Consider the following 27,308-nt stretch of genomic DNA (forward strand, 5'->3'; position numbering starts at 1 on the left):
ACCCATTGCTTTGGAATCTCATACCGACAGTTGTTTAAGTTTTGGTATTTTTCCATCTCCAACAACAATCAGCATTCTTACAGAAAACACACAAAAAACGAAGACCAGACATCCACAAATCCAAGTAAGTCATTTATTTTCAGTAAAAACTGTACACTTTAACGATCTCTAGATCACATCACTTTATTCAACTTGAGCAGCGCTCCCTTGTTTGTTTTTCAGTCTACCTGCAGCAACAGAAACCAACTTATTGAAGTTTTGCCTACTGAATACCAATGTGATGTTCAATGATCTAATCAGTCCTAAAAGCAGTACAACCCTGAGATAATCCTTTAAACTGCACTTTAATTTGGATGAAGCGTTCTAGTGCGGTCCACTGGGACCAACGGGTAAATAAATGCTGGATCTTTAACATGTAGACGTCTGATCGCCACCTTCCTGGCTCTGAGCGGGAGCACTGCTGTCCTCAGCGTCTGCCGCTTCATCTGGCTCAGGGCTGGCAGCCAGCGCCGATACCCTCTGTGTGAGCCTCTCCAGAACCAAATCAGCAGTGCAGATGAGGCTGTGCTGAAGAGATGAGCAACAAGAACAGGTCAGAAACATAACGTAGGAGACAACTGTTTTCACTCATGTAGCTTTGCTGGGGTTAAATAAGGAAGGGTGAGAAAGCGTTTGCGGTGTAAAGTCTGTCAAGGTGATCAATTCAAAGGGGGAACACAAGGACTTCCTTCATCCTTGAGAAATATTCTAATAAGCAAAAAGCAGATGTGTATTTTAGCAGAAATATGGTCAAACAGAAAAAAAATAAATAAATAAAATCCAACTACGCTGCAATTCCTCTTTCCAGACAGTAGAGGTCAGCAATTATCACTTGTGCAACAAGATATTTGACACTCAGCTCTACGGTCACGTGGAGCCTGACAGCAGAGAGACGGTGTCCTTGACAACAGTGTGCTACCTGTAGGATGTGCAGTCCTTTCAGAGTGAGGACAGCCAGCTCTCTCAACCCGTCCCCAGTCAGGTCGAGGTAGATGACGGACAGCAAGGGACTCTTGAAGCTCCGCCTCCACTGCAGCTGGAACTCTCCGTCTTGTCCGCTGCCTGCTGGCTGGAATTTGTAACAAAGAAGTTCCTGCAAGATAGAGACAAAGATCTTTATAATTAGGAGCTCACCGTTCTTATCTGGTGTATACAAGAGACAATAACATGTCCTGTTTTATTTCGTACTGTTCGGATTAATCAGCTATGACTTTGAATTCTTAATGTCAAAACATCACCCAAAAACAAAAGAGCTCTTTGATCTCCTGGCTCAAGCTTTCGACACAAGTGTCTGCAGTGCAGTGTGATCAGATGTAAATTCAATCGTCGTAGGTCTTCAAGAAATTTGTTTAATTCACTTGTTTGTATTTCTAGTTTAGAGAAAAGTGTACAGGTAGGATCACTTTGCAGTGAAATGGTCTCATGTATAAGATAACTACTCTTCAGACTGAGTTACAGCCATGATTTAAGCGCGACAGGAACGCAGTGGGTCAAGGGGAGGGGGGATGTCAGTTTGGCTGGGAGGAGGAAAGGAGGATGCAGAGCTTGCTGAACTTTGAGCTGAATGCACTTCAGTAATTCATTGTCTCCTTCCCTGAAGTTTTTTTTTTTCCTTCTCAACAGTTCTTTTTAAATCACTGGTGATACAGGGTTTGTTATTAAAGCCTCTCACTGTTGTGGTGGGATGGTGTTGTCTACACAGAAGTTAATATGGTGGGTCACACACTCAGGCCTCTCTACATGTGGCTGGCACAGAGCGATCCGATCTGTAGCGTAAAAACATCCCCGCAGAGCTTCTTCAGCTTCCTGTGACCTTTTCTCATAGTTCTTTTTTTTTTTTTTACTACATTTTGCCTCTAAAATAATTTGAGAAAACAAATTTGTGATCTAATTTGCCAGCAGAAGGCCTGGCAACAGAAGTGTATGCATCCCTGACATTGTATAAAACAAATAAAAACACATAATTTCTGGTATAGTAGCTGAGAAACTATTGAAACACAAAGTATGGGAGAGAGTAAGGTGTGATTAAAATCGCCTGACATCACAAGCGACAATAATCCACCTTGTTTTCTTTTGTTACTGCTTTAGATATTTTTCTTGTATGGTTGGAAAACCAAACTTCAGCAACGTTGGAGTTTGTAATATCATCCTGTAGCCACATCTCAGTGAAACATCCTCCTGATACGCCGTCTGGATGTTTGTCAGCGTTTGAAGTTAATCCATTTTCATACTGGAGGTCTCACATTCCCAATTATGGATTAATAGGAACGTGGGATCTCCACTGTCTGCAGTGGCTTCATTGTACCTCTTCCCCTTTGTTTCATGGCGTTACACATCACAACAACTGTCCAAAATAAAAAGTAGTAGGAAAAAAAATAAATAAAAAATTTCCAGTCGCCGAGTATCCCAAGTAAAATAATATATATATTTTGAAGACTCAATGAATCAACCAGAAAATTGAGAGGAACATTTTTAAATGAGCAAATTACGAGGACTGTACAAGAGCCACTCCAATAAGCTGCCACCATGTGCGGCACTGTTCTAGAATTACATATTGCTGATTAACCGTTGCAGTGTTCGAAATGGTTCTTCATAACTACAAGAACTATAATTCATAATTCAGTCAAGCTGTTTGCCTAAAGACATAAAGTAGGAGTCGGCACTAAGCAGTTGGAAAATGTTGGAAATAAAGAGAAAGGAGCAAAAATAATCATGGTTCTGCAATGACTGGACTTAATGGCCAGCAGAAGATCATCTCTCGGTCGTCAGTGGTTCTGACCTGCCCGTATGTTCCCAACAACACTTCCTTCTGCCCATCAAAGTCCAGGTCAATGACCAGAGCACAGAGGACGGCATCCCACTGGTCGCTCCCTGAGAGACATGTGGAGCGCGACAAACCACACTCCTGGACGTCTCTGAGGAAACACATACCAGATTGTCTCAGTAAAACTGATGAGCTCAGGAAAAAAAAACAACATCCCAACCTTCCTGACACAAACCTGTAGACCACTGCCATCTCTATGGTGCTGGTTATCAGAAGGTTGTAGCCACCAAGTTCTTCACCTGGGAGAAAAAATAAAATAAAATAAACAGCAACAACCCTGAGAAACGCTGTGGATTTAGCAAGACTAAGTCCATACTTCTCTCGCCGCTGGCATCACTGGACTTGGCTTGGCAGCTGAGTGGAAACAGAAGCACGGTGGAAATCGGGCTGTCAAACTGCACCCGCCATTTCTGCAGGACCTCTTATTGAAACACACAAAATACTCATGAGCAACCAGCTTCAGGTGATTACAACTACTTTGTAATTATGCTACATTGCTACTTTGTAATTATGCAATGTAGCTACATTGCTACTTTGTAATTATGCTACATTACAAAGTAGCATAATTATCGCTACTTTGTAATGCTGCAAAGTAGCGATAATTATGGCAAGTGCAGCCAGACTGAATCAAACTGTGAATGCCTTGGAATGAGCAACCTAACTGTATAAATATACACTGAAGTTTATGTAGAGCTGCCTAAAGTTTATATTAGCTCATGTGCGTCTTTTAATAATCTGAGCAAAGGGGACAAATGAAGGATAAAGAAAAATACCTGGAAGATGAACAGTGTAACTTAAAAAAATAATAATAAAGCAATTCACACAGGACAAACTTTCAGTTGAACATGCCTTATGCTGAAAACGGGGTTTGAAATACCATTTTAATTATCGTTCTTTACCAGTTGCCGTAGTTTCAGCAGTAGAAATCAAAACTTAGAACATTGAGCTTTACTTCCACATGGTAATCAAAATAAATTTTTCAATGCAAGGAGAGAGAACACAGCGAACACTATTGTCAGGTGTAAATGTAAAAGTGAAAACATTTATTAATAATAACGCAAAGAATAATTGAAAAAAGCTAACACTTCATTACAAATTAGCAACGATTAGCAATTAGCAACATATTTGGGTCTGCCAGAAAAATATTTCTCTCCTTTTGTCATTTCTAGTAGAGAGTCATGTAAATGTGAAGAAGAAGAAGAAAAATACAAGTGCACACCGTTCATATTGCCGTTTTAGACTTGGGCATGTTTCCACCAGCATATCATTAGTTCTATTTGCTTTGTAAATCAGATACCTCACAGATTATAGCAGAGACACAACATGTGGATAGTGGATGTGTCCCTGTGTCTTCACGGCAGAGCGCTATTTGCAAAGTGCCTAAAGAAGCACATTAAGCAGGAGCTTGTTCTGCTGTAGATCCAGATAACAGAGTAATCCTTCGGGGTTAGGATCTTTTTGCGCTTAAGTGATTCAGAGCTGCATGTCTCTGATATGCATTTACGGCTCATTTCTTCTCACCTGGTCCGTTCTGGTTGACCAAAGCCAGTCCAATGCAGCCGTTCTGACAGCCATATGCCGAGAGCCGCTTTCCACCAGCTACACTCGCCATGTCCAACCACAACACACTGTGCAGAGGGAGAGAGCAAGGAAAAAAAAAAAAATTGTGAACACAAACACTGAAAGAGATGCGTGTAGAAATCCCTCGGTGACCGGATTCAGCTTGTTTTTAGCTCGGTTGTTAAGGCTGCAAAATTGTAGGAGAGAGCAAGACTTTCAGGAGAAAACAGGAAGGCAGTATAGTAAGGATAATCTGATTTAACATTCTCACAGCTTTTATGGAAACCTGATTTACTGTAACAATCTCTATTTTCCACTCAAAACACACTAAGATGGATGTTTTGTTAGCATTGCTAGGCATGCTAACTTCTAAAATAAAATGCTGAAGAAATATTAAAATGTGTCGACTGTAATCATGCCGTCTTTGTTTTAAAACAGCAAAACTTTTTCCTCTACCAACTGCCTTCTCACATACAAGAAGTATCTCCCAATATAAATAATTAGTGACATCTAATAAGAGGAAGGCTAGAAAAGAAATGAACAGGGTCTTTCTGTCTTTTCATGCTATGGTTCCTGAAGACCAATCAGAATTGACTAAAATGTAATCAATTACAGATTTGACAAAAACCACAGGTCAAAAATTTTGTTCCACAAAATCCTAATGCTGCATCTAATTATCAAATAGTGAATGAAATAAACTAGATATCAGAAAAGCTGAACAGATCAGTAGTAAAGAGTGCATTATATACACAATAAGCAACATGACATATAGGTAGAAATGGAGGCGAGAGGCTCAGAATAACCAACTTGCTGGGCAGCTGCTGTAGTTCAGGGAACAGTTTCTCTACTGATTGCTCTTCAAACTGGTGCAGGGAGGCGTTCTGTGGAGAGACCAGGACTCAGGCTTCAACACGTACAGCCAATAACTCAATAACTGCATTAGAACATGTGTTCAGATGAGGCATGTTAGTCAGAAAATAACATCCTAAAAGTAGGTATCAAACATACTTTTCATTAAGGCTACACATCTGTATTAAAACCGTTTTTATAATTGGTCTGATGTAATATTCTCCTTGGCAACTGAACTGTTGTCCGAGCGCCAAGGAGAAGCTCAACAGTTTTACTGTCACAAGTGGGAGTATTGCAGCTTTCGCTACAATGCTCCATAAGAAAACAAAACAAAACTATTTGTAAATTGCTTTCTAAAATGCAAAGATGCATCCTTTTTCAAGAAATGGGTCAAATTGGACCACTAAGCAAAAGCTTTCCAGTTTGATCTGAAATCTGTGCCAACCTCCTTGTACAGGTGGATCCTCTGGTCATGACCGCTGAGTAGAAAAACCGTCTCCAGGCCTTCATCAGGACACTGCACTCTGCCAGAGAGAAAGTAATGGCAAATTTCTATTTAGTCCAGTTCATGGACAGAAAAATGTGTTTAGGTGTAAATACAGAATCCTGACTTTAGTTTAAAAAAAACTAAATGTGTTATCATTGTAATTGAACTCATCACCTCCTGTCCCCTATAGGGATAAACTCACTCTGTGTGGTAGAGCTGGAATGGGGTGAACTGCAGCTCCAGATTCAGACAGCTTTCTGCTCAGAGGAACACGTTCATATCAGTTCACGTCACTGCCAGGAAAAGTGTCGCTTTCATACGGACACAGCTTCACTCACGCGCGATGGACTCCAGGTTGAACTCAGAGCCAGGCTCATAGTCGCAGTAGATGTTCAGGAAGGGCGTGGCTTTGTCGCCGGAGTCCTGCGGTAGGTCAGATACAGGAACTGTTCAAACCACTGGGGCATTTTCTGACATGACAACTACAAACTTCAGAAGGTTTTATTAGGATGTGATGTAATAAACCAACATATAGTTGCATAATTGTAGAGAGAAAAGGATTTTTTTCTTTCTATTTTTTTTTTAATTACAGATGAAAATCTGGAAAGTGTGGCATGGTATTCTATGATGCCATTTTAGGGCCACTATAAATAGAAAAAAAAGGAGTAGTAAGTTTCAAGCAAGCAAGCAGAAATTTTGAGAATATCAGAAATATTCTAGTAACAAGGACATTTCTGAGCTTCCAAAGTAGAACATTAAAAAAAAAAAAAAAGCTCATTAATGTCATTATTTTTACTATAATATTTCTGAGAATAATCTCAAAATTTCTGAGTTTTTTTTTTTTTTTTGGATGAAAATTACAATGGTCCTAATATACGCCATAGTAATATTAAAATCGTTTTAACTGGGATACAATTATTAAAATACAAATCGATAAAATGTCTTCAGAAGTCACTTTATAGCAAATATAACTGAATTGTGATACGGAATCTCAGTATATATACACACAGATGTTTTGTAAGTCCTCAGATGTTTGTTAAAGAACAAACCGTATTCTGAATACAAAGGAACACAGCAGACAGCTCGGGGTGAAAGATGCATCCCAATATTTCATACCTTGATGAAGGTGATTCCCACTACCAGGCCTCTTTTGGGTGAAGACTTGTTGAATGCATCAATTGATACGATTTCTGCATCAACTGCATAAAGAAGTTAGGACTCAGTCTGCTACATCAAGCAGCCATTAGCAGAACACACATGCTTCTTTAGTAATCCCAGTACCTGGTATGTAGGTGAACTGGACCTCCTTAGCCACCGGCCGGACTTTATGCTGCAGCTCCTGGTACCTGAAACACACCACCTTCCCTTTGAGAGTGGCCGCGAGCAGCTCCTGCTCCCCGGCCTGACACAGCCCGTAAATGTTGCTCTGCGACGGGAAGCGGCTGAAGCTGTCCTCCACGAAGGGGTAGGACTCCCGGAGCATCCTACAGGACAAAAACAAGCCCTTAAAATGCTAAAACATGGGATTAACGGAGCCTGGGGGTTTATGTTTCAGCTGTTCCTCATATACTCAAATACAATCACAGAGAGTCAAGTGAGGTCACGGAAGACACATCACTTCCGGAGGGTAATTTCAAAATAAAGCCGAAACACCGGTCTAGCAAAAAGGACCTCGCTGCCAAGTATACCTCGCTGCAGCCAACAGAAAGGGACGGGAGCGGACCACTGTCAGATTCATACCTTATTGGGAAATGGGACCATTGCATTCCGGAAGTGAAGGGGGCGCTATTTCCTATATTATCCGCAGCCATGTCTCCCGTTTTTATTTTAAAATGAAACTATTTAGTCTATCAAGGTGGACATTTTCTTTCGACTCTAAAATGATCAAATAAAACGCATTCAGAGAATCACAATATCAACAATTTGTGCACGGAGTAAAAGTTAGCGTGCTATATGTTATCATTTAATTTGGTCAAGAATAATTATTGCAGTGTCAATAAATGACTTTTACTCGATTTTCTTAGTTGCTAGAGGAACACGATAAGGACCTCAGAGGTTCAAACTGATGAAAAACAGATATCCCTAGCTGTCTTCCATGAACTTTCAGCAAATAATTGAGACAGAGTTCTTTTTGGTTTCACCACTATTGACCTGATATTTTACCTGCCATTGAAAGTAACCCTTGTGATGAGACACCTTAAGATCCTGAAAGAACCAGAGGGAAATCTTTAAGAGCTCTCTTGGAAAGCAAAATGAACATGTGCGCAGTAGTGTTTTGTGATAAGAAAGGTTATTTGTTTATGTAAGAAGCAGTACAACGTTGTTGGTTTGTTGAAAAAGGAAAGCTGTGTATGCTGAATGGCTAAGGTTACTACATATTCTTTTTCGTGAATATGTTTTATATCATGTAAGGGGAACATATTGTTTTGTTGTTTACTTATAGCTTAAAAGACTCTCAAGGACAATTTCTTTTATATTTCATAATGATTAAGCCTGAGAAAGTATTTTATTGGGTTAAACATATCCAACAATTGTTTCTGTAGACTTTATTTTTTTAAATAAGCGCCAGAAAGACTAGATTGGCACAGCTTTAAGGAACTGGTCTTCCTGATCTCTGCGCGGCTGCGCGCAGCAACTATGTGGCGCTGCAAACAAACAAATAAAAAATTAAACCACAGAATAATAATGATGCTTATGATTTCTACATGTAAAAATCTGATTGTCACTAGATACTCACTTATAAAACCTAAAATGGAAATAAAAAGTTATTCTAAAATTTCTGCATGGTTCTTCTCAAATAATCTGTTTGCAGCAATTATGTATTTAATTGACCTAAAAACCATCACTTGTTTATCCATAATATGTTTTATATTTAGCAACTTATTTGCCCTTCAACTCTCCCATTTATTGGAAGCAACTGATTCAGTGAAATGTCTATGACTGCAGATAGTTTTCAGCTGACCAAACAGCAAATGAACTGGTATCTGGCGCCATCTTGTGTAAATTACAAGCAACTGCAGCATAATGATACAATATGAATTTCTATTATCCCATGAATAACTAACCATTCCTATATATAAAAAAAAAGGACCATTATATTTAACAGCAAACTGGTCAAATGATCACCGTTTGTTACTTTGCAGTATATGTACACACATTGCTTACAACTTTCATGAATATGAATTTTTTCTTGCCTGATCTATCTATCTATCTATATATATATATATATATATATATATATATATATATATATATATACACACATACACACATATACTGTAAAAGAAAGATGAACGCATCTTACTGTTACCTATTGTATACTATCAACACTGCAGTAATCTGCAGTGTTTATTGCAGTAAACTGACAATTTAAAACACAAACCAGAAATCATTACATCATGGTAACATCACTTTATTTATAAACCAGATACATGGGGGTGGGGGTCAAGTTTAGTACTGTGAATATACAAAATTAACAACTCATTGAAAAAAAAACAAAAAAAACAGTTGAAGTAAAAATGAATACAAACAGGAAAAGGTATAATTTAAGATAGATTTTGTAAAGCACATAAATCCTAGTTTTAATTAACAGTGCTCCAACAGAACATGACGAAATAAGTGTGCCATCTATTGCAAAAAAAACGATAGAAATGAAGGAGAGCGGATTAGTTGGAAGGGTGTGTGGTTGAGAAACACAGCTTGAGTGTGTAAGGATAAGGCCCACCTAGGAGACAGAAGGAAAACAACATTAAAGCTCTCTGTAGAGTAGAACTGAACTGGAGAATGAAGAGAAAAGAGAACTTACTGGGATTTTTCATCTGGTAATGGTTCACCAAAGCTAGTGCTTCCATGGCGTCGTTGATGGATTCCCACTCCAGCAACCCAGATGAACTGCGCTCACCTGTAAATGACAGGTGGATGGTTTGAAATCAGAGAAGAATTTCAAAAGCCAGGGCTGGGTTTGAATTTCATTACAAATACATTATTTTATAGATAAAAGTCTTTACTCTCTGAGCTTCGCTGTGTTTTGATTTCGTCTCTGTAGAAAATCAAGGTTAAAATAAGGAGCTGTAGCTGCGTTTCCATTAACCATATATATAACTGTTCAACATGATATTTTGAAAATAAATTTGCTTAATAAAAATGGAAACATTGTAATTTCGGGAAAAAATTCCCAATTTTTGCTGAAAAATTTTGGTGCCAAGTTGAGGTGGGTTTTTGGGTCGTATCGAAATTGGTTTATTTCACAAAAACTGCAATAGAAACACTTTTTACTAAAAGGATATTTATGTCTCAAAAATATTTAGAAGCAAAATAACAACAAAAAACCCTTTCTCAAGGATCATGATGAAAACCAATAGAGCAATATAAAAGGAACACACACAGCAGGGCCTGTCAGCACACACCACTGGCTGGAAGAGATTAAATACTGAAATCTAACCCAGACCTACAGATGGCAACAATACTCACTCTTTCCAGTAAAAAGCTTAATACTCGTAGGACTTTTAATTCCCAGTTCCTCGCATATCTGGGAAGAGAAAGCAGACTCGGTTAGTGCGATACCTGCAGCGGTGACGTTAGCCTCGTTTTATTCAGCAAAGGGAGAACTTCTGTTTTGAGGTTTTTCTCACTTGGAAGAATGTCTCCTCTGTGATCTCCGGCTGGGCGTTGAAGAAGTGCAGCACGTTGCTGGGGTGCTGGATTCGGTTTTTAGCTGCTTGCTCTGGGGAGGCGAAGCGGTTGTTCCGGGATCCGTGGAAGTCTTTAAAGCTGCTGGTGTTATCCTCCAACTGGTAGCTCTGTCCTGGTACGATGGCCTGCTGCTTGGACACGCTGCAGGCAGAGAGAGAGGCATTGGCTCTTTCAACTCTTTGAAGCTCTTAATCTGCGCTCCAGTGTGGAAATGTGTCTGGGCAGCAGCCTTTACCAAACATTGAGCTTCTGTCCAAACAGGAAGGTGTTGTTGAGGTGACTGATGGCTCGGTCCACAGAGTAGCAGTCTCCCATCTCTACCATCGCTGCTCCAGGTTTACTTTTCATGAACTTTACCTGAATATGGGGAGAATAAAACCAAAAATTGGGCCTCTGTCTCTTTAAATACTCCTGCTCTTTCTGACGCTCCACCTTCAGGATGTCATCACATCGCCCCTCTATCAATGTTTATACCAATGTTGCACTGAGAAGTGGCTTCTATAATAAACTCAGTAAATGCGCAGTTCCACCAGGTGTTTGCCAATTGCTGCTGGCTAGTCTGAAGGAGCTGAGTGGGTGGAGTCACAGAGAGGGGGAAGCTTGGAAACTGCAGCTCCGAGGAGGAGCTGTGCCTCGAAGGCAGCACTCAGTTCACCTAGGAGTTTTGCACAGCTGAATGGTTGCCACAGGAGATTAAAAAATTTCTTGAAAACGCATGAAACAATCAGGGCAACACTCCAGGTACGTTTAAAAACCCCATAAAAGCCCAGGAGGGTCTAAGCAGCATTATACTCACCCTCTCGATGTTGCCATAGAGACAAAAGATGTTAAAAACTCTGTCGGCATTGATCTTGGATGGCTCCAAGCCGTACACCATCAGGACCGGGGAGTCGGCGTGGGGGCCGTACTCGGGCGGAGGCGGCCCGTATCCTGCGCCGTAGCGCTGGCTCCCACGGCCCCGGCCCCCCATGCCCATCCCCATGCGATGAGGAGGAGGGGGGCCGTACGTGTCGTCGTTGTAGCTATGATATCCTCCTTGTGGACCTCCTGTAGTACAGACGAAAAAGAAAACGCCAAAGGTGAGGTTTTACAGCAGGAACTATTATTCTACACTTCATATGAATTTCTCAGAGAGACAAATACCATAATCAGGTGGGTGGTCTCCCAGGAGAGCGGGCTGCCTCTGGCGCTTGTTGGGGTTGGCGTTAGGATCTGAAAATGGTCAAAAATGTTCCCATCAAACAACTTGTGCTGCATGCAGCGCAGATGCTTCACTTGGCCTATCGCATGCTATGAGACGACTTAGTGAAGTGCATGCAACAGAGGAAGCCGCCCTCTTAAAAAAAATAAAATAAAATATAATAACAGGTTCGGCAGGCTTCATCTGTCCATTTAGGCTGAACATAATGGAGATTTCTTTTATTTAGAAGCGGCCATAGCTTTCAAAGCATTCACTAAATGGAGTCCTTAATCATCCCGATATAAACACAAACACACCTTGTGATATGTTCCAATTGCCTTCACCATCTGCATCTGTGCAAGTACACATACACATGTCAAATCCAAATACACAGCGTATTCAATTGGTAACACTAAAAACACCAGAAAATTATAACAAAGCAACGCAGACATGTGAACGTGACAGATCAGAAAGAGATCGTAGGGCTCAGTGCCACAGGCGGCTCCTGCCATTTTATTAGAAACTAAAACAGCTTTTACAACCCGGATGAGACAGAAGGAAAACACACGAGAATAGAAAATAAAAAGCATCACATTCTTCAAAATCAAACCCTGACATTTAGTCTGGTAAAATAAATAAATAAAAAATCACTAAAAACTTGTGACTTCATTTGGACTTGAGTTCTGACTTGAAAATTTAGCACAATGGAGGAATGCCTGCCGCTTTAAGTTTAATCATCATTATGTTCACAAAAATTTCTATGACAAAAATTTGTAGTCATTTGTATTAAGAGGAGCATCTGTGTGTGTCAGTTAGACACACATTTTAATTTGGCTGCATAATTTTCAAGCCACGTTATAAGAAGAACTTTTCATCCCAAAAACTAACAGGAAAAAAAAACTATATATCATTACAAATTGATTTAAACAAAAAAAAAAAAAAAAAAAAAAAGAATTTGGAAGTCAGGTTCTGATTTGGTTGCAAAACCAGAAGAGATTACAGATTGCTGCTTACATCAAAGGCTCAGGATGCTTTCTGCTAACCGTACGGTACTACACTAGATTTGAAATTGGGCCTCTGCCTCTTTAACAACTCTTCCACCTTCAGAATTTACCCATTAACCCTTTATCAAGATTTTTTTTTTACCAGCGCTGCACTGAAAAGGAGCTCGTATAACGGGTGTTTGCTACTGAGAGTTCACAAATCTGGAGTAAATTTGACACAAAACTATGATGTCAATATGGACCACAATCTCAGAGGGAATTAGAAAAAAGGCAGTTCTGAAGACCAAAGTGGGTTTTCCCCTGCAATAACAAGGTACCAACAAAGAAGTGGGCCTACTGAAAACTATATCCATTCATGGTCTATATCTATACTTGGTCCGTACTTGTTTTGCCTCAATGTGGAGGTTATCGGAATGTGGTTGTGATGAGGTGCTGAGGAAGCCCAGTTTGCTTTCTTCACTTTCGGTTCTAGTCTTTTATCTTCCACTTGTCAATACTCAACAGAGTCCCTGTGGAGTTCAGGTCCAGACAGTTTTCTGGCTAATCAGCAAAGGTGACACCATTATGGCAGGTATAGATATATGTGGGCCAGTGCCATGTTCTGCTGGGAAATGACATAGCAGCACTGTAAAGCTGGTTGGCAGCATTTCCTGGTAGATGACTGTGTTGACCGTGGACTTGACAAACCCCAGTGGACCACTACCACAGATGTCATGGAACCTCAAACCATCCCTGGCTGTGGAAACTTCAAGCAGCTTGCCTTCCGTACCTCTTCACTCTGCGACAATGATTTCTGAACTAAATAAAAAAAAAAATTGTATTTTCATCTGCAGAGAACTTTGGACCACTGAGCTACGATTCTGTTCTTCTGCTCCTTAGCCCTGATAAACTCTTCTGATGTTATGACTTGTGTTGAATGTTGAATAATGCCTCCAGTGAATTTCCCCAAACCTCTTCAATGGGCTTTGCTTCACAATTCTCCCAAGCTTGAAGTTATCCTTGTTGCTTGTTCACCCTTTACTACCTCACTTTCCCTCTTTAATGAAGCTCTCCAAACAACCAGTTTCTTCTGTGGCTTTTTCAGAGAGTTGGATTTTCATTAGCTAGAAATCACAACACAAACAGAAATAAACACTTGAAATATGTCACTATGAGTAATGAATTTTTTTTATTTTTCACCTTTTGGATTCGGTTATAGAAATAAATTTGGCTTTCAATAATATTCTAATTTATAAAGATGAACATAACTGAAATTAAAGATTTTACAGATTACATTATAAGGGTTAAAATGTTAGTGGCAGTGCAATGGCATAATCAAAATTCCCCAAGTAGAAAATAAAGTTCTGCTTCATCCGTTATAGCATGCTTCTAAATCAGTATCAACCGTTTCAACTACACAGCAGCTAATAACTTATTGCTAGATCCCAGGATTCCATTGAACAGACTGAAAAGTTAAAACAGAGTAGTTCAGTTCAAATGTCAGAAATAAATGCTCACTTCCTTTTATCAAAGCAACATCATGAGAAATAACAGATGGTTCATGTCTACCAGAGAATGTAGTCGAATGTAAAATAGAGTAGAAGCAGAATTCATGTAGTACATCATAAACATTGAACCATTAGATCATTCATTCATTCATTAAGTACTTACAGCACCACATAGGGAGCATAGGACACAGTGGGCAGGTAGGGGGCAGTCTTCAGCAAGGATGCTACCCTCCAACCTCTGACTCCAGCCTCAACTCAATCCTCCTCCTCAGTCTTTAGTTGCTTCTTTCCATCCTTGCATCCCACCTCCAGACCAAAAAGTGCATCCACGGGCTTCCAGTGTTGACTTTACAATCGGTGCCGCTGCGTATTCAAAGTTACCATTAGAGGCTCATTTCCATCTTACCGTGCTCTGATCACAAAGCAGGGCAAATGCACCATTTTCAGAGTAGGCTGTCAGTCCACAGACACATTGAGCCAAACCTGCATCACACGGGAGGCATTAGAGGCATCACTATGGGCCAGTGCAAAAAAAAGTAAAAAAATAAAAAATAAACGCAGAAACAACACAAGAACAGCACAGAGAGGAGGGGAAAAAGGGGAATAAGGAACAGGGGAAAACAGAACACCAGAGTCCATAACTGTGGAAAGCTTTGGAAAAGGATTTGGAATCTGTTTGCCTCAGTGCTTGTATGCTTGACAGGTGTCTGATGTTGTGTCTTCGTTAGGGCCCCACTGTGGGCATTTCTTCTCGTGTAAAAGTGGGTACTTGCTTTATTTATCTGCTTTGAAAGCTGTCACCTCTTGCAAAGTGAAAGCATTTAGTGCTTGATAATCAGTCGTCTGGAATATCTGCGTGAAGATGTGCTGTCGTGGCGGCTCGGCTGCGTGTTGCCTTGGATACTCAGCTTGATGTGCGGTCGTGTGTTCGGCGGAGGGAGGTAGAGATGAGGTGTAGTGTCATTTGAGAGAGCAAACCGCCCCAGTATGTGTAGTCGTCTGTTCCCTGGCCGGACTGAGTGTGTCTGAAATCCTCTGTTGCTCCCTGCGCTTGTGTTTTTTTGTTTGTTTTTGTTTTGTTTTTGGCCACAAAGAAACAAACAAAAAAAAAAAAATCCAAGAGTGTGACTCCTGCCCCCATCATCAATGTGTTGTGACTCCTCAGGGGGTTTCTGGAGATGAAATGTGCTGTGCCGGTAACGGAGCTGCAGGAGGTGCTTATCAATCTATCAGCGTCGGACTGTGGTGGATATGCGAGGTGTTTTGTCTGGCGACCTGGGGAGTTATTTCTGTCCCTCTAAATTGAACGTGTGGCGACTTTCCGCCACTGAAGGAAAAAAAAGAACCACACAAAAAAAAAAAACCATGACATGACTCCCAGGTCGGCTGGTGGAGATGTGGATGATGATGGAGTACTGAGTTGAGGTTGTGTTCCAGTATTTGATGCCCCACTGTGCCCCATGTGTGCCATAGAGCATATCTGTTGTTGCTGATATGTCGGAGCTGTGAAGGTCGCTGTGTCTGCTTGCAAAGTCAAGGGAAGCCTGTATGAGGTTATGGAGTAAGGACACAAGGAGTACCTCTGGGTTGTTAGGAAGCACAAAAATAGGACACAGTAAGAAACACCTGAATGAGCCTTGCTATGTTCCTGTTTGAGTCAAAGCTGCTGACTATGAAAAACAGATACTTTTTTTTATCTTTTTGTCCTAAGAATTAAAAAAAGGTAGATATGCAATTAACCATATGAAAAATTAAAAGGAACTCGATCAATTTTCATTTTGATCATAAATTTTTTTGAAGGGCAATTTTAAATCCATTTTATTTGTGGTTTCTGTTTGTGTTGTCTGTTTTCTTTTGGATATTTAAAATATCTTTCCTTTCCAGGTATTCTGTAGAAAATTAAACTTTTGTTAGTCTTTGAGAGGGAGAACTTTCATCATTAAGCCATTATGAATACATTACTTAAAAATTGTCTCAAAACAACATTATCATTTGTTACAATAATTTCTGGGACAATTTATCATCCAATACAATTTTTCATGACAGGCCTGCCAATAGGTCAACAAAACGGATCTCCATCTCCTACAAACGTTTTCCTTTCTCATGTCTTGTACAAACTGTACATTTTCCTTTAAAGGTCCCATGAAATGTGTGGCCGTGGATTCTAGTAATTAGAATTACTAAGAGTTATTTGAGTGAAAATCTTACTTTAATTCAACATTTTATCAAACCAAGATGAACCTTCGGATTCTGCTAAAACTTGAGAGCTGCATTTCATGGGGCCTTTATTAATAAGTCTTACTTTCACTTTTTACAAAATCTCCACTATGCTTGAAAGAATGCTACCAGGTGTGACGCTGCATTATGGTACCTGGATTAAAGTAAGCAAGGACGTGAGATAGTGCAGCTGTGACATGCTCTACGGGACCGTGATCCTGTGTGACATGTGGTGCATCTTCTTCTACTGCTAGAATGGGTGCTCCATATTTTCCACATGCATGAGTCTAGAAAGCACGCTGCCCCCAGGCAGCTCCTCATGCCCTTACTTTGCACCTGCTGTGTGGTGAGAAAATACATAAGGACTGACGGCATCGTGGTAATACTGCCTTTGAGCACCTAGCTGTACTACATGGTGAGACAATCCTTTGTGAACGAAGGCAATACCCCCCCGAGACGGAGAACCCCCAACCGTCCTGTGTAGTGACATGAGAGAAGAAGAGGAAGAAAATAATGGAGAGGGACTGTTTGGGGAACACACGTTACCTTGGCCACTCAGGTTGGGGTTGGTGTAATCCCATGTGTCCTGGTCGTTCTTGAAGACGTTAAGGCGTGCGGGCTGTTGGACAGGAAGGAATAACAAACATGGACATCAGACTTTGGGTTAGCGACTGGTTATTCACCAGTTGCAAGAGGCAGTTGGGCAGCAACTGCGTTGGCAAAATGCTGCCAATGTCGAAAAAAATACAAGTAGCAGTTGCAGTGTTTCCATTAAAATCGTACGTGAATAAGTTTGCTTCACGCGATAAGTTGTTAAAAACATGATCCTCTTACTACTTCCTGTCTTCTTCTTTGTGGTTTGTGGCAGCAGTAACACACGGCTGCTAATCGCGCGACACAAAGAAAGTTTCCATTGCAGTTTTGCGCAGTAAACCATTTTCAATGCGGCCAAAACACCACCATATCCTTTCGCCAACATTTATTATCAACAAACAAGATCACTTTTCAAAATTGCTGTTTCCATTCAGCAAATTTATTTGCAAAATGTCAAACTGCGCAGTTATATGGTCAGTGGAAACGCAGCTCATAACACACACATACCTTTGCATATTCAATTTTCAGAGTGCAACAGCCAGAATAGATGTCGGCTCCATTCAAAGAGGCTTTGGCCCTCTGGGCACTCTGGACCGAATCAAACGTGGAACCTTCAAGTTAAGGCCTAAAGAGACGTTCAAATATGATGTAACAACACGATGTTACCCTGCTGTGGAAAGTTTATAAAAGAATGTCACCAAATAAAAAAGGAAGTTGATGCTTGTGAAGGATATTCAACCATAGCCTGAACACCATTCTTTCTGAAGATCACGATCCTCTGTACAGGCCCGCAGTTGTTACAAATAGTGTAGAGGACATCCTGTAGGACACAAAACATGTTTAGGTAGTAAGGCTCTTATGATAAAAAACCTTAAGTGAGAAATCATTGTTGGCATGGAAACATGTTTTGATATCGTCTCATTTTCCCATCAGAACCAAACCTCTTGTTTGAAACACTTGGAATAATTTTAGGTTTAGTTGTAGGATTTCTTTGCCATTTTCTGACACACAGTTTTTTTTTCAATCCCTGGATATTAAATCAAACATTTAGTAGAAATGGAACATGTAGTAAAAAGTTATAGAAATCCATCACAAAGCTCACCTGTGTGAAGTTATTTACTACATGAACTATTTGCAGTTTGTTGAAGGGAAAAGCTGCAATGTATTTATTTATTGCATGCAAAGGCATTTTTCATGCAAAGGCATTTAATTCTGATTTTATGCATGGACATAAAATCCACGCATGAATTACGATTCTACAGTTTAAATACCAAAACGTATATACAAATGATCTTTAATTCAACTCTATTAAGGAATGTAAAAAGTCAAACTGAACTCTTTCAAATGTATATAAAAAAATCCAGATATTCACTTTCATTCTGCCAGTTCAGAAAGTTTTAGGAAACAAATATCTCCAGCTGTAGCAGTGATGTGGGAACTACAACAAACTGCTTTAAACAAGAAAGGAACAATAGAATATAATTCTTTTAATTCTGTTTTAATTGTGGATTACAAGTAAAAACAAGTTTGTGACTGACTGAATTTGTAAAGTTAAATAAAGTTGTAACTTGCCGCACAGCGCTAAATACTACTAAACCTACTAGAGATACTGATCTGGGTGAAGGTTACCGTGGTGATGGGATAGATGGGGTTCAAGATTGTGAGCAGCAGCACGTTGTTGACGCTCCGGGTGTCGTCTGAGTCTCCCGGCCGAGAAATTTTCTGACTGGTGGAGTAGTTGATGAAGGCGGGGTGGGCCGCGATGTACACCTGGTTTTCAGCTGCGTAAGTCACAGCGTTACAGGAGCCGTTCATGTCCTCATACTCCACCAGCGCCTGACGCTTCTTGGGCATCATCACAACATAGCTGAAAGAAAAATAAAATAAAAAGGCATTTACAATCTCTGTGAGAGTTTTGCTTCATCAACGTGTTAAAGCTTCAAACATCCCGTAAAGATAAGCACAGATAAAGACATTTCTGATCTTCCTTTGTTAACTCAGGGTCAAATCTAAAAGCTCCACTTTACTGTCCAAACTCTGCAAATTATAAATTTGAAAGTCTTTGATAGACTACATCTATTCTCCTCTCCACATAGGAGCCGTTTCTAGGACAAGAAATCACATAAAACAGTGCTGGTTAAGAATAATTTCTAAATGTTACAACGTTTATTTTATTTTTTTTTCTTAAGTAAGTAAACGTCTGTGGCTTCAGTTAACATGTAAGAACATCTATCGTTACCTAATTGTCCCAAACTCCTGTAGCGCCTCCACCAGGTCAGCCTCCATCACACCATCCACCAGTCCCCTGATGTGCACCACAGGAGACGGTAGCGGCTTGTGAGGGTCTTCATAATTTTCCTAGGAAGGGAAAGTAGTACTGATGAAAATCATCCAGCAGCCAAAATATGGTATCAGCAGGTCAGAAAGCTGCAATCAGTTTTGACAATTTTATTTAGAAAATTAAAGTTAACTACATGGCACAAAAACAATGTAGTTTTGTAATGTAAACCGATGCAAAATATCAACTGTTTTTTCCCTCACATTCATGTCAACAGCAAAGCCTTAACATACTGCTGAAGCCTTTAAGTGAAAAGGAGTTGATTTTTTTTTTACGTCAATAATAGTTTTCAAATGAAATGATTTGATATGTGAACACGTGGTTATTTAGCCACACAGTTTGATTTTTACACAAAACTAGGAAATAGCTGCTAATTAAATTTCAACTCTAATGTTTATGCTGAAAATGAAAATCTTTGTTTATAAGGAGAACGTTCTCTGTTGCCGTTTCCATTTGTGAAAATATAAAACAAGGTTACAGAACTGAGCATAAGATTGAATAAAAGCTAGTCAATGTGCAACATTACTCTAGCTAATTAAAAGGTAAAAATTTTATTTAAAAAATTAACATTTCAAGACAATACCAGATATTTTTTTATTTTGAAATTATGGATTTATTATTATAAATTCAAGGTATATAAAACTACACCACAATGGCAACTTTTTAACAGTCTTCATTTCCCCCCACACACGTTAACTTGGTGTCATTTGGCAGCTATTTTATTGCTCTTTCCAGTGAAAACATCAAGAAATTCCTCTTTGGTCGTAACTGTTTATTATAGAAGAGGAACAAGCTTGTCCAACAGACCCAAAGATGGTCGAACCAGAGACAAATCAGTCAGCTGAGAACAAGAACCAGCATCGTATTTTCAAATCCGAAGTAACTTTCAGCAAACAATTTAGATTTAAAAATAATTTTGAACTAAGTTCTGGATGCAAACTCACTTTCCAAGGAACTGGCGGAATCTATTCATGTTTAAAACATGTAGATTCACAATGCAACATTATGTCTTTAGGACGTAAATCCCTTTGCAACCATCAACTGATTCTATGTAAAGAACAATTAAAAATGCATCCAGTGGATGTTATAAATTTTTAATGCTGTATTTTGTATTGAAATTAAGTAGATAGTAAATTAATTCATTCATTATGCATTGGATATAGAGATGTTTTTGTCTCAGAGGGATAATATTTCCCACTTATTTGGTTCTGAAGCTTGTCCTAATTTGGCCAACATCTGTCAACATCTGACAAGCTTTTATTTTCATGAGCACTGACGTTAGTCATTTCTTTGACGAGTCTTTCTTTGTCCATGAATATAATATTTAGCTGTCCTGCTTCAACATGATGTTTAAATGAAGCAGCTGAGCAGCTTTTGGGCACGCGCCGATGTAAACTCCATTCCTATGTGTGAAGTAGCTAAGCAAGCTAACGCCTGCTATCATTTTCGTTTTAGCTAGCGCCCGATTTTATAACGTTTTTAATGCTAAATTACTTTCTAAGACAACGCAAAACTATAATAGTTCAGCTCACTGATGCATTCGCTTCAAAGGCAACGATGAAAACCCACCGTTGTCATTCCGCCTTCTTCAGTTTTCTGTCTTTTTGTCGCTCTGCCGCCTTCGCCGTAGTATCGGGACGCAGCAGCAGCCATGTTGTCCTGTCCACTTTACCGGGCTGGTGCTGCATTTCAGTGGTGTTAAGAAAATAAACGTTCTACCAAACGTTTGGTTTTATTCTTCAATCAGAATTGATTCTGGAATAATTAGACAATGTGCTTTCATGGGGTTTAGATTCCGCCTTTATCAAAGAATATTTGTATTCATCTTAGCAGCATTTTAAATTATGTGACACTTCTAAAAGGTGCAAGTTAAAAAGCTCATACTGATCAGTGAACGCAACAGAACTATGTTACATTGAGCGCTGAATTCCTATTGGCTACCTTGTTCTGTCAATGAGCGGACGCGAAGCCAGAAGGGTGTGCACCATTTGTCAACCGGGAAGGCAATCAGGACGCTTTCAAAGCCGGGTGACGTTTTCTTCAAATGTACTAACAGGAGTAACGTACTTTCTTTAGAAAGTACGTTACTTTCATAAAGTACGTTACTGACATAAACATACATTTTGGGTGCCAAATATGTCTTTTATAGTGAAAAAAGCCGCTTAATATGAGTCAGGTCATCTCTGGCAAGTTTTGTCTCATTATTGTCTCATTACTCAGCCTCCCACTTACTCCGGTTTCCTGGCTCTTAATGACAGTGTCCAGAGGATGGCTGGCAATCTCCACAGTAGCCAGATGTCTCTGCAATGTTCTCGATGCGATGACTTACGTACAATGCCCTAATTATCAAAAATTGTAATTAAAACTATGTTATAATATTCGTGTTGCTGTTCGACATACTGTGCTAAAGAGCCAACAAATAAACTATATTACATAGACAAAATGGTTACAAACTAACTCATAAGACAAGCATAATAGTAATAATGACAATTTAAATAACAATCGAACATACTGCCATAGAATAATTACCAACTCCTTGCCAATGTGTACAGATAAATTATTTTTTGTGTTTAACCATTACACTCTGGGATAAACAGCCAATTTTCTCTAGTTAGTATGGACTTCTACAATGCATACGTTACTATAATTGAATTACTAATTTAAAGGAAAAATGTAGAACTTTGTCACTAAACTTAAATAGATTTTTTAAAATGAAAAACACTTCAAGGTTCCAAGATTTGCAGACTTGAAATCAAATGAATGAATCATGTGCAAATAAAGTTGTCCCCAATGTTTATCTATAAAGTTTAACATTGTCCCCAATGTTCATATATATCTCCATAGTTTTTAACCCTAAAACTATATGAGGAATAAATTTGCTTTTATATTTTCATAGCTTAATGCTTATGGAGAGTGAACAACGTCAAATGACAATAAATAACTTATCTAATAATTATAAGTGTGCCATTAATTTATAAAAACATTTCACTGTCCATAGATCTGTGTCTTTTGATCCATCTTTAAATAAGTTGATTCATAAATAGCTTATTTAGAAATTTACAATAAAGTTTTGTAAAATACATTTTCTTTATCTTTGATTAGTTTTTTGCAAATGTCAATCAACAGAGAGTTGACTAATATTAACTGCTTGGGTTTAATTTAAATGTAAATCATGAAAGTCTTGTCGTTTTGATGTTTCTGAACTAAATAAACTTTGTTTACTGGTCAGAATACAGAGCTATGCAGATCATTACCAACTTCATCTGTGATCTCTTCAGAAACAGAGCTGCTCGGCCTTCAGCAAAACCAATAGTCAGATCCACTTTTCTTGCAAAAAAATCATTTGGTTTGAACCATATTTATTATCTTTCAAGTCCCTTACTTAACTATGAACTTGAATTGTAAAATTACAAAATAAAAACTGAATTTTCCTCCACTTTTCAATTTTCTCCAATGTGTTTGAAAAAAAAAGAATCAACTTAAAATAGCAGTAAAGCTGAACTGATCATGTGCAGTCTTTGCAGAAAACAACATAGTGATCAAATTGTATATTAACATGCAAGACAACAGTTCAGGGTGGCTACAACCCTGAAGAACTTTCTGTCAGCTGTTATTCTGAATTATGTCATAGCGTCATGGCAGCACAGTGCTTCACATACATGGAGGGGAGTCTCTCAGTCCATTAAACAATACAACATATAAGCAAGCAAAAAGCTTATTTATTATATTTTTATACCATGATAAGCCACAGATAGTGTTAAAATGTACATTTTCTATGTGTAACTAATGTCACATATTTTCCACATTATGCTAAAACAATAACTATGGTTGGGTTTAATTCTCTTTCATGCTCGGTCGTCAGTGTAAAACAGTTCAGGACGCCCCCTTGTGGTTTTAAATAATCCCTTCTCTCCTTTCAGAGCCTGAAATTTATTGCTGGTATGTTTTTTCAGAGAAAATTTTTTTTTTAAACCCACTACTTTAGAGCAGTAAACTGTCATGAATGTTTTCTGATTGCTGGTTCAATACAAACACAAGTTTCAGACAAAATGGGGAGATTTCTGAATAAAAGGTTCCTGTTCTTTTCCGTAGGTAAATCGGTAAATGTAAACAGATTCATAAAGCAACTCCATCAGCTTCCCAAAGCCTCCTCAAAGAGTACACACATATTAAAAATGTCTGCACCTTCTTATGTAGTTGCATGGAGTTGTTTGTCCAATCCAACTTGTTGTCCAGCCATACCATCTGACATTCTGATCAGTTAAACTAATTTATTGGTCAACTAAAAACAGCTAGCATACAGTTAGCTTGTATTTAGCCACGACCAGTAATGACTTCAAAGACTTAATCAGTAAATTATCTAAGAAATGTTAAATTTTTATATAAATAATGTCACACCATAAGACACAAAATATTGTCCACAATTGCTAATGCGAGTCATAGCTTTTTGAATGAAAAACAAAAAGAAAAGCTTATCTCTTTAATTCAATGTATTGTTGATTTGATAGGTACAGATACAAAAAACATAGATTTAAACAATCTAATGCCTTCAAGTGTATGTAGTGTGACCAGCAGGTGGAGATATTTCTAAAAAAGTAACAAGACACACCAGAACACAGATTTAACAGTGTACAATACTTTATTAAACAATTATCTAAAAATTCGTTTAAAACACTTCTTTTAAAATCCGAGGCATCGGGCTCACTACTTGGTCGCCGGAACCAAAGAAAAAGGGAACACACAAGAAGGGACAGACAAGATGAGGTTGTTCCAAGAAAACAAGCAAACCATGCAAATGCAACAAAATAAAGCAAGAAAACAAAAGAACATGCAACACAAAAGAAACAGCACTCAACTGAAACAAATGAATACTTCAACAAACGGTAAAAGAAAATACTTCAAATGGTGGAACAAGTTGTCGTCGCCTCTCCAAGTGCCCTTCTATGGGGGCCAGAGAAGTAATGCCCCGCCCACCAGCCTGCCCAATCCACAACAGGCTCAGCGGAGAGCGGCCAGAACAAACAGTGATAAGACAAAGCAGCAGAGCGTCCAAAGCACTGCAGCTCCCAACACTCAGTTGCCTGAAACAGAAAACCCATTAATGCTAAATACAAAATAAAATAATCCAGAACTAAATGGCAGGTAGCTTACCCAGGGATGGAGACACAGCCTACACCAGGAGGGAGCAGATCAGCAGACGAGGGCTAGACAGAAGCCACACACCACCACAACCTCCAGCCGCGGCCGGCAACGCCAGCAGAGCCGCACTGCGGAAACGCACGACAGGTGTAGCACCCAAAAACCAACCACGATCCCAGCCCCGGATAGCAGAAAAATGGCACTTACAACATCAGACGAGCTCATCAAACACCGCCAACATGTAGCCGCCAATTGTGCAGACAGTGGAGGAAACAAGGGCACACACACACCTCGCAGCGACTTACCCAGCTTTAAAGGCATCTGCCCCGCCCACCAATCAGTGGCGCACCTCTCGCCACACCCGACGCAAAGCGTGGGGGAGGGTGAAACACCATCCCACCACAGTAGCTATTTCGCAAAACTCGAAATGGTATTTTATAGTCATAATTTGTGGTGCTTCTAGTGACTCCATTGCTGTTCTGTCCCTAAACAGATAAATGTAATGGCTCAGGTGCTACTTGATTGATGTGTTTATGAAAGCCCATTAGATTAAAATCTAAACCTATGGTTACTGTCTTTAAATCTAAAATGGTGCTGGATTGTGACGTAATTCCTCAAATAAGGGAAATTTTAATATGGGAGCAAGCCGGGAGACTTGACAGATATGTTTATGACATTTTTGACGTTTGGATCAAAATTATATGTGACAGAATGTGACACATCAACATTTACAATAGTGTTATTTGTCAACCAGCCATTTGTTTTAGGAAAACCTTAGAGGGAGTGGACACATATCATTGAGAGCTGACGATGTTACTGTGAACAAAATGGCTTTAACATTCCAAGTTAAGTTTTCCGACCCGTATGGCAATAGCTAAACAACAACTACCATATTTAGGACCGACCAGCAAAGCGCTGGCGAAGGCCTATTGAAATCGTGCTGTTTATTATTGTTATGATTCTTGTGCCAAATGTATTGGCTTTTTGGGGGCTTTATCATATTCAAAAACTCACCAAACTTGGCAGACGCATACAGCCCGTGTACAACACTTTCAGGTAGTTTGCCTGTTCACACTGCAGAACGCATACAGGTCGCATTTACCTGCAGTGTGAACGGCCCCGGCAAAAAAAAATCGGACACACACACACACACACACACACACACACACACACACACACACACACACACACACACACACACACACACACACACACACAAGCTGTTGCCTTGCAGCAAGAAGGTTCTGGGTTCGATTCCCGCCCGGGGTCTTTCTGCATGGAGTTCGTATGCTCTCCCTGTGCATGCGTGGGTTCTCTCCAGGTCCTCCGGCTTCCTCCCACAGTCCAAAATCATGATTGTCAGGCTAATTGGTCTCTCTAAAATTCTCTCTAGGTGCGACTGTGTATGTGTGTGTGCATGGTTGTTTGTCCTGTGTGTCTCTGTGTTGACCTGCGACAGACTTGCGACCTTTCCAGGGTGACCCTGCCTCTCGCCCAGAACGTTAGCTCGAGATAGGCACTAGCAACCCGACCGTCCCCAATAAGAGACAAAGGTGTAAGAAAATGGATAGTGATTCTTGAGAATAGGGACAAAATGGGTTTTAATTTTCCCATAAATTTTTTTTGTTATTTCTCAACCTTATGTATGCAAATATGACAAATAATGTTTTGGAAATGTAAAGATGCTAAGGTACAGGCTCCTAGTTGCAACATTTTTTTTTAAAATGAAATTTTTAATCGACCTGACCTAGAATGTTGTCATCACCATTTGACAAAAATAAATATAAAATTGTTTTTAATGACCCTATTAGTGATATTTTTACTCATTTTACAGACAAATTCTTCTCATGAAACAAAATAAATGTTATTTAAAACCAAAAACAACAAAAAATCCATCTGATGGAGTTGACACTTCATGATGTAGTTGACACAGAACTGAAGGTGATGACAAACTAGTGAGTAAAATGAAAAACTTGGTACATGTGAAGTAATGCAATTTATGTAAAATATACTGCTCAAAAAATAAAGGGAACACTACAGTGTTCACTTAAATGTTAAAGTGTTCCCTTTATTTTTTTGAGCAGTGTACATTAAAATTGCACATTTAAGTGAGATTTGACAACAATTTCACTGAAATAGTCAGAAAAACTCTGATGGAGTCGACATCTGACGGAGTTGACAAAAAGCCAAACTACCTCAATTTATATAATGTTATTCGGAAGGAGGCCATATTGTAGCTCATCAGGTCCATGACACCCTTTACATTTTAACAAAATTAAGCTTTTATTTAACAAAATTTCATCAAAGTTTTGTAAATTGTCAGTTATGATGTTGACACATCATGGTTGTGACAAACAACTTAGGAATAAAAAGAAGAAAAAAACTAAAGAATAACTTAAGCTAACCAGAGCTAACTAGCCCTCTTAGAACTTAACTCTTAGGAAAGGAAGAGAAAGGAAGAGGTCATGGGGTCCTCAGAAGTTCTGGTGCCCCCCAATAATGCCTGATTTTTTTACATTCTTTTCATTTCTGAAGGTGTTGACAAAAAGGACCTGTTTTGTACGGAAGCGCATTGCTATCACGCAAGAAAAAAAAAATTCAAGCGCTATCACGTTATAACGTGATACGTATCTTGTTAAAACGTGATACATATCTTGTTAAAACGTGATAGTTATCTTGTTAAAATGTGATATGTATCTTGTTAAAACGTGATAAGTATCTTGTTAAAACGTGATACGTATCTTGTTAAAACGTGATACATATCACGTTAAAACGTGATACTATCTTGTTAAAACGTGATACATATCACGTTATAACGTGATACTATCTTGTTAAAACGTGATACATATCTTGTTAAAACGTGATAGTTATCTTGTTAAAACGTGATAGTTATCTTGT

General features: G+C 39.1%; 2 protein-coding genes across 3 annotated transcripts; both read right to left on the bottom strand.

The window, feature by feature from the left end:
• Positions 1–119: 119 nt before the first annotated feature.
• kptn (kaptin (actin binding protein)) lies at positions 120–7,389 on the bottom strand. Its single transcript, XM_008428333.2, has 12 exons — positions 7,041–7,389; positions 6,876–6,958; positions 6,098–6,182; positions 5,962–6,016; positions 5,718–5,796; positions 5,231–5,304; positions 4,385–4,491; positions 3,180–3,284; positions 3,039–3,102; positions 2,819–2,954; positions 959–1,132; positions 120–567 (listed from the first exon to the last, which is right to left on the bottom strand). Exons 1-12 carry the CDS (start codon positions 7,240–7,242, stop codon positions 409–411), a joined length of 1,323 nt encoding a protein of 440 aa, XP_008426555.1. The 5' UTR covers positions 7,243–7,389; the 3' UTR covers positions 120–408.
• Positions 7,390–9,154: 1,765 nt separating this feature from the next.
• hnrnpl (heterogeneous nuclear ribonucleoprotein L) lies at positions 9,155–20,957 on the bottom strand. Of its 2 annotated transcripts, XM_008428331.2 has the most exons (14): positions 20,841–20,957; positions 19,173–19,291; positions 18,563–18,800; positions 17,668–17,753; positions 17,441–17,537; positions 16,886–16,958; positions 11,949–11,984; positions 11,595–11,663; positions 11,248–11,498; positions 10,687–10,808; positions 10,391–10,592; positions 10,230–10,287; positions 9,565–9,660; positions 9,155–9,483 (listed from the first exon to the last, which is right to left on the bottom strand). In XM_008428331.2, exons 1-14 carry the CDS (start codon positions 20,922–20,924, stop codon positions 9,425–9,427), a joined length of 1,590 nt encoding a protein of 529 aa, XP_008426553.1. In that variant the 5' UTR covers positions 20,925–20,957; the 3' UTR covers positions 9,155–9,424. The 2 variants fall into 2 exon arrangements, with proteins under 2 accessions (XP_008426553.1, XP_008426554.1); XM_008428332.2 differs by lacking the exon at positions 11,949–11,984.
• Between the last annotated feature and the right edge of the window lie 6,351 nt (positions 20,958–27,308).

Source organism: Poecilia reticulata, linkage group LG14 (assembly GCF_000633615.1).
Source record: "Poecilia reticulata strain Guanapo linkage group LG14, Guppy_female_1.0+MT, whole genome shotgun sequence".
In the NCBI taxonomy this organism is placed as follows: domain Eukaryota; kingdom Metazoa; phylum Chordata; class Actinopteri; order Cyprinodontiformes; family Poeciliidae; genus Poecilia; species Poecilia reticulata.